The 6,562-nt window shown below is 25.3% G+C and overlaps 1 protein-coding gene across 3 annotated transcripts in view; it reads right to left on the bottom strand.

Annotated features, from left to right (window-relative positions):
* Window positions 1-6,306, bottom strand: part of LOC100570557 (DNA-dependent protein kinase catalytic subunit) — a 33,898-nt gene extending 27,592 nt beyond the window's left edge. The window contains exons 1-10 of one of the 3 annotated variants that reach the window (XM_029487493.1): window positions 6,014-6,306; window positions 5,236-5,485; window positions 3,744-3,919; window positions 2,253-2,430; window positions 2,076-2,188; window positions 1,785-1,977; window positions 1,469-1,710; window positions 1,173-1,351; window positions 850-1,112; window positions 624-785 (exon numbers count right to left, since the gene is read on the bottom strand). In XM_029487493.1, coding sequence (XP_029343353.1) covers window positions 624-785; window positions 850-1,112; window positions 1,173-1,351; window positions 1,469-1,710; window positions 1,785-1,977; window positions 2,076-2,188; window positions 2,253-2,430; window positions 3,744-3,919; window positions 5,236-5,377 — 1,648 coding nt within the window. In that variant the 5' untranslated portion in view covers window positions 5,378-5,485; window positions 6,014-6,306. Of the gene's footprint in view, window positions 1-623; window positions 786-849; window positions 1,113-1,172; window positions 1,352-1,468; window positions 1,711-1,784; window positions 1,978-2,075; window positions 2,189-2,252; window positions 2,431-3,743; window positions 3,920-5,235; window positions 5,486-6,013 lie in introns of those variants that run through there. The other 2 variants (XM_029487491.1, XM_029487492.1) reach the window with 2 other exon arrangements.
* Between the last annotated feature and the right edge of the window lie 256 nt (window positions 6,307-6,562).

Genomic DNA, 6,562 nt, shown 5'->3' with positions numbered 1-6,562 from the left:
AAAATCTAAAATATACATTTAAACAGTTTATTTTTATAGTCATTTTAAGTACAAATTTGGACGAAATTACATATTAAAAACGTAGGATAACTCTTTTAGTTATTTTGTTGTGATTGTATAATATTATTCGTGGGTACTTGAAACTTCTTAAGTATACTATTATATATCTATGATTTTACCACGGTTTTTTGTTGATGTATAACGCGTTATAACTTATAAGTACCTAATAGATATTATGATATGATTAATTTGGAATTTATTATAGGTCAATTTTTTTTTAATACCATAGATAAGTATATATATGTCTAATACATAGACTGATATACCGTCTCCGCTCAGAATCGTTTTTCTTATACAGTGATATAATATTGAATTCAAATTTAATACTGTCCATTATACAGTGACCCACTTGTAACCTACTGTACAGCAGAGCGACATCCACTTACCCACCTTTTTTCAATCTTGGATAAACCTTTACTACGAAATTCAAATATTCATATTACAGCCATTCAACAAAATTAAATTGGGCATAAGCTGGATTATTTTTTTTTTATAAGAAAAACACTCAAACTTTTCTCCAATACAAGTTCATTTATAAAGGATAAGATAAAAAAAAATCTTACTTAAATATAAATCAAACAAATGGCATTGATGAGCTTTTAATAAAGATATCCAAAGTGAAACATAATTAGTGCTTTTTATTAATACATGCCCAGTATATTCTTCTACTATTTCAGCATCAATAGCTGCACGATGTGAACAAGATTTTATTAATCCCACATAAACTATTAAAATAAATTATTTTAGATTAATAATAAATAGGATATAAAAAAAATATAGCAATCTTACATAATTGTTTTAAGTACTTATCCAAAATATTTCCATGAGACGAAGCTAAACAGTATATGGAAATAACTATAGCATTACTAATATTGTCTTGCCATTCAGATTTTGATTGAGCAGATATAAAATCATTGAAACAGTAAATGCTTAACCTCTGAATAAATAAAACTTGATCGGTGTTTAAAGTTTTAATATTTCTTATAATTAGTGATAATGAATTCAAGTAATTAGCTGCGTTTGGATCATAAGATTTTTTTCCCAATGGACAACTAAGTAAAAATAAATTAGATTAATTAAGTGCTTATAAATATTTAGAATAAAGAATATACTTTAAAAATTTTTCATCAGCTTGTAGTGACAAAATAGTAAATATTCCAATTAAATTGTCTTCTCCCAAAAGATTATTACAGGGTTCTGCTAACCAACCTATACTTCTCACTACTACAGCATGTTCTTGATGATTTAATTTGAAATCATATAACTTGTGTTTTAGAAATATAATCATATTCTAAAAAAAAAAAAAACCAAGTAGAAATTTAAAGTACATTACAGTGGAATAAAATAAAATAGCATAAATTTGTTTAAAATTATATCTATACAAATTACATTATATATTAATTTATACTTTTATTATTTCTTGTTGAACATTTCTGATATTGGATTCAATTATTTTATTTTGTCTTGCAAATTCTATTGAAGCACCTTTATAAAGAACTTCAAATGAAGATAATCCAATTTTTTTATCTTCTATATTTGGTAATAAACTCCAATCCCAAAGTTTTTTTTGAAACCACATAACTTCAGATGCATTTTGAAATATTAACTTCAAAAATAATTGAATATGTTTTTGAAATAAATTTAGACCAGCTGAAAACAATATTTTGTTTTTATATAATAATTGTTAGTCATAACAAGAACTGGTTTTCATTATTGTATTATACTTCGATTAATAACATGTCTTTTTTTTTCTTCAACAGTTCCAATTAATTTTTTTAATATTTCATATATACGTAAACAATAATCATGAGTTTTGATATGGTCTGCAAAATTATTTAAAAATCCTGTCAATCCATTTAAACATCCTATAGCCACAGGAGATAAACATTTTTTTAAATTTATCTCCCTTATTTCTATCTGCAAATTTTAACAATATCATAAAAATATCTTAATATAATAATAATAATAATAATAATAATAATAATAATAATAATAATAATAAAAATAATATTAACCTGACTTTGAAGTTCGTAACAAAACAGATTCATGAGTTTATCTTCATAATTTTTTAAGTACATAGGATGATGTTGAGCAATTACACCAAATAGATTATATATATGTTGGCGGGCTAAAAATTATTATTATGAGTGTTATTTTACATTTTATTATTTAAATGAATGATACAAATTTACCTGTAGGGGATATTTTGTCACCTAACGAAACTTGATAATTTAAGTGTTCAATTATTTTATTGATTTCAATTTGATCACTGAAATGATTTTTCTCTAATAGTTTTTCATATATTTGATAAGTTCTTGTACTTATGTCTGTGCTTTGTTTTAAATTGTTGGTGCATAGATTACATAAAATCTATAATATACATATTATTTAATTATCATTTTTTAATCAATAATTCAGTCATGGACTACATTATTATGAAGAACTACACAACAAATATAGGAGCCCACTATATACCTAGGTACATATTACAGTGCTTGGAAAGTTCATTTAAAAAAGGAATTAGTTCATGTTTGTCTTGTTAAAAAGGAACAAAATTGTTTCTGGCTCATTCCTAAATAAAGAACATTTTTCGTTCCTTGATAATTTTAAAATTGTATTAAAGGAGCACAAACCACAAAAAAGTGTTCTTTAAATTTTTTTTAAATGTTAAATTATTGTACCTATGGCTGTATTAATTGGTTTGGTGAAAATCCAATATAAAAAAAATGATTACTTTAAAAGATTTTAAGAAATGTAGAATAGCCGCGTGACCTCATTGGGCCCTGCTCATCGTAATTCCCAACAATACGTAAAAGTTCTTTGCTTCATACAACAATTTAACAATCTAAAAGTTTTATTTTTGAAATTTAGTTTACATTTAAATGTGTGATTTTATGTGTTTAAGACAATTAAAGTATCAGAAATTCAATATAACATTTAGTTTTTTAAATATTAATAAATCTTTAAAATGATATTTTTGTTATCGGTGCTCATGGCCATTTAAATTAAATATAAAATAAAAATTCAAATATATCTTTTAAGATTTTTAATATTTAAAAAACTTTATATTGAAATGTTGATACTTGTATCGTCTTAAACACATAAAACCAATCATACATTTGTATGTAAATAAAATTTCAAAATTAAACTTTTAGGTAAATTGTTGTGTGAAGCGAAGAACTTTTACTTTTAAGGTAGGCAATTACGATGAGCAGGACCCAATGACGTTACGCGTCTCTTTTCAATTGCTCATAACTTATTGAATAATGTAAGTAGAAATGTAAAACCTATACCATTATTCTTAGATTTGAACATTCTTTTTTGTGCACTTTTAATATAATTTGTAGTGGGTAATCAATTGTTTATAAATTGTTTGATTTGTTTATTTCATACAAGTTAAGACCGATAAAAATTGAAATTTTGTAAACATTTTCAATATTATCTCATATTGTTATAAATAGTTTTAATTGCATACCTAGTTCATTATATTGACTACATTTTTAATAAAAAAATTATTTAAAATACCTATGTTTATAAGAACAGATGGATGAAAAAAGGAACTACATTCCCATTAAGTCCTTGATGATTGAACGAAATCATTGAAACAAGATCCTTCCAAGCACTGGTAGGTACATAATATGCGCAGTTATGTTTTAAATTAATTGTATTATATTTTTATTTACCATTATTAATTTTATGTAATAAACAACATATGTAGGAAATGACTCAATTAACTGAAGAAATAAGAACAGAATATCAGCTGTAATTATTTTAGTATTTATTGAATCTAAGCTGATTATTGATTTTGCAAAACATAAAATTCCTTTATCATCAGCAAATAATATTTTGAGAGCTAGCTCTAAATACAGATAAACACATTTCAAAAATTAAACTATTATACATTTTTATCTTATAAATAACTATTAATATTAGCTGGTTGGGTTTAAGTATTGCACTTAAATTTTAAAAAAATATAGTTGAATATATCAGTAAGGTGAGGTTTTAATATATACTTTTGATTAGTGATGTGGAGTAACTACGTTTTAAGTAACATTATGGCAATTTAATTACATTTAATTGTAAGTAATATAATATAAACAATTTAAATTACATTTTTTTTAATACATCTTAAGAAGAGGATGTATCACCCGCATTTGTTGTCTCCATCTTACACACGTACTACATAGCGAAAACTATTTTCCGCAGGAAAGAACGGAGAAGGCTTCAGTCATAACTAAAAAACAATATTCTCACCACATTTAAAAAAGAACTTTGGCTGTGCAATATAGTTTTTTTTTTTTTTCGATATCGGAAATTTCAATAGAGTTATTTAAGTTTGAAAAACATAAATAGTAATGGATTTTGAAACAAAAAGAACTTTTTTCGTATAAGTGTTACCAAAAATTAAAAAATTTTGTTTCTTAGTTATGACTGTAGCCTTTTCCAGGGCAAAACAGTTTTTGTATGTTTTCGTACGTGTGTAAGACGGACCAATGCGGGTGAAACGTCCTCTTAAGAACCAATTTATAATATTTGTAAATATATTATCAAAAAAGTATGATTTTCTGACGGTACATTTTTTTAATAGTTATTTGACAAAATATCTTCATTTTTAATAAGTGTCTAGTAATTTGGAAAATGAATTGTTTTTAAAATAAATTTAAAAATAAATAATAAAATATGTTGGACAGTAAATTATTGCCTTGTTTGGTTCTTAAATAAACATTTTAGTGTTTTACCCATATAATTTTATATTGCTGATTGTAATTACTAAATTAATATATTAACAACATAATTATTAAGCTATGGTCATATTTTTCAAAACAAAAACTAAGAAGTTACTTTTTTTTAATTTGGGCAAAATAAAAAAGTAAATTAAGAATAGTTACAATTTTGAAAGGTAATTTGTTATGTAATTTAACTACAAAAAAAGTAAATTCTTTAATACTGATTTTGAAAAGTATGTGTGCGTTTTCATTTATATTAGTTAAATTCATACACACCATTCCGACGATGGCGCAATTTCCTAGCCGATATGGCAAATATGAACCTAATCAATGTAAACTATGCGTACAATACATATCCATTTGAAATGGGACTAAGATTGTTTAGAAGTTATAGTTGTATTATGTATTCTCCCCATAAATTCATATTGAATATATTTTAATAAATCACCCGATTCGATAGATGTTATGTCACTTTTGAAATACTGATTTATCTGATAAATGTGCTGTTGAGCAGCTTGAACATCCAAATTACTACCGTTTAGTGCAATATCTGTGTGTAGTGCACACAAACATAATTTAATGGTGGACATTCTGTATACAATTTTTTTACAAATTATAAATAAATCGCAAAAGTTTCACATTTCAGACTGTTGAGTGTTTAAAAAACCACAATGTTGTGAAGTTTATAACTTCATATTCTGCAAAATAAAAAGAAGAAAACATGGTATTTGTAATGTATTTTAAATATCTTAATTATTATTAAAAGTCAAATGTCCTATTGTATATTTTAGGACATAGGTACTTAAAAATACATAATATTATTTACTAATTTCATATGCTATTGTTTATAAACAAAAACTTTTAAATGTAATGTTAAAGATACATTACAGAACATAGTGTGAAATGTAATGCCATAATTATTGGTCAATACTTGGGTAGTTCCTCATAGGATAACCAAACATATTGTACACATTTGGCATACTTAAACGCATTATGCGTCAAAAATGTATCTTTTAAATGGCACATGTGAATATGTCATCAAATACATAACAAAATATTTTGTCATGATCAAATATAAATTACTGACACAAATTATAATATAAAATGTCATAATATATTGATAACACAAAAAAAACGATAAGGTAGATCAGTTGTAACTTAGCAAGTTACATTTCAATCTAAATAAGAATACTACTTGACTACTTTAGTTTTGGGAGCTTTATAACCTCAATTGTGTTGATACGGAAATTCAAAATTTGGTTTCACGAGTTCACGTTTCATTTAGTAAGTACGTGAAAACTAAAGACTATTCAATAAATGTCACATGTCACTAATTGTGGAACACTGGAAGTCTTGATTCTGGAACTGTATTACTGGCATTACGAATTACATTTATAATTAGTATTTTGTACCCATCGACTGTAAAATGTAAATGGTTGTCACTTGTCGAAACTCGAATGTCGCTTGACGGTTATCGGGTTATCCATTTTCATTATCGCCTATCCTACTGGCGATAGAAAGTGATAAGCCGTAACCAGTGTATGGACACAGAATAGATGAAATCAGAATGGACACTCTCCAAAATTTTACATGGGCTCTTATGGCAGACACGGTATTTTGAGCTAAAGTTCCACCAGTGTTACCAAAAAGTACAGTAAAAAAAATATTGTATAAATAATTTTATTATTTCGACCGAAGAATTGGCGGGTTGATTTGAAATTTTGTAACTAATGATTAGGGCTAGGAAAATAAAGCACTAAAAATCTTACAACAAA

This window comes from Acyrthosiphon pisum, chromosome A1 (genome assembly GCF_005508785.2).
Source record: "Acyrthosiphon pisum isolate AL4f chromosome A1, pea_aphid_22Mar2018_4r6ur, whole genome shotgun sequence".
Taxonomy (NCBI): domain Eukaryota; kingdom Metazoa; phylum Arthropoda; class Insecta; order Hemiptera; family Aphididae; genus Acyrthosiphon; species Acyrthosiphon pisum.
This window is presented reverse-complemented; position numbering and strand designations above follow the sequence as displayed.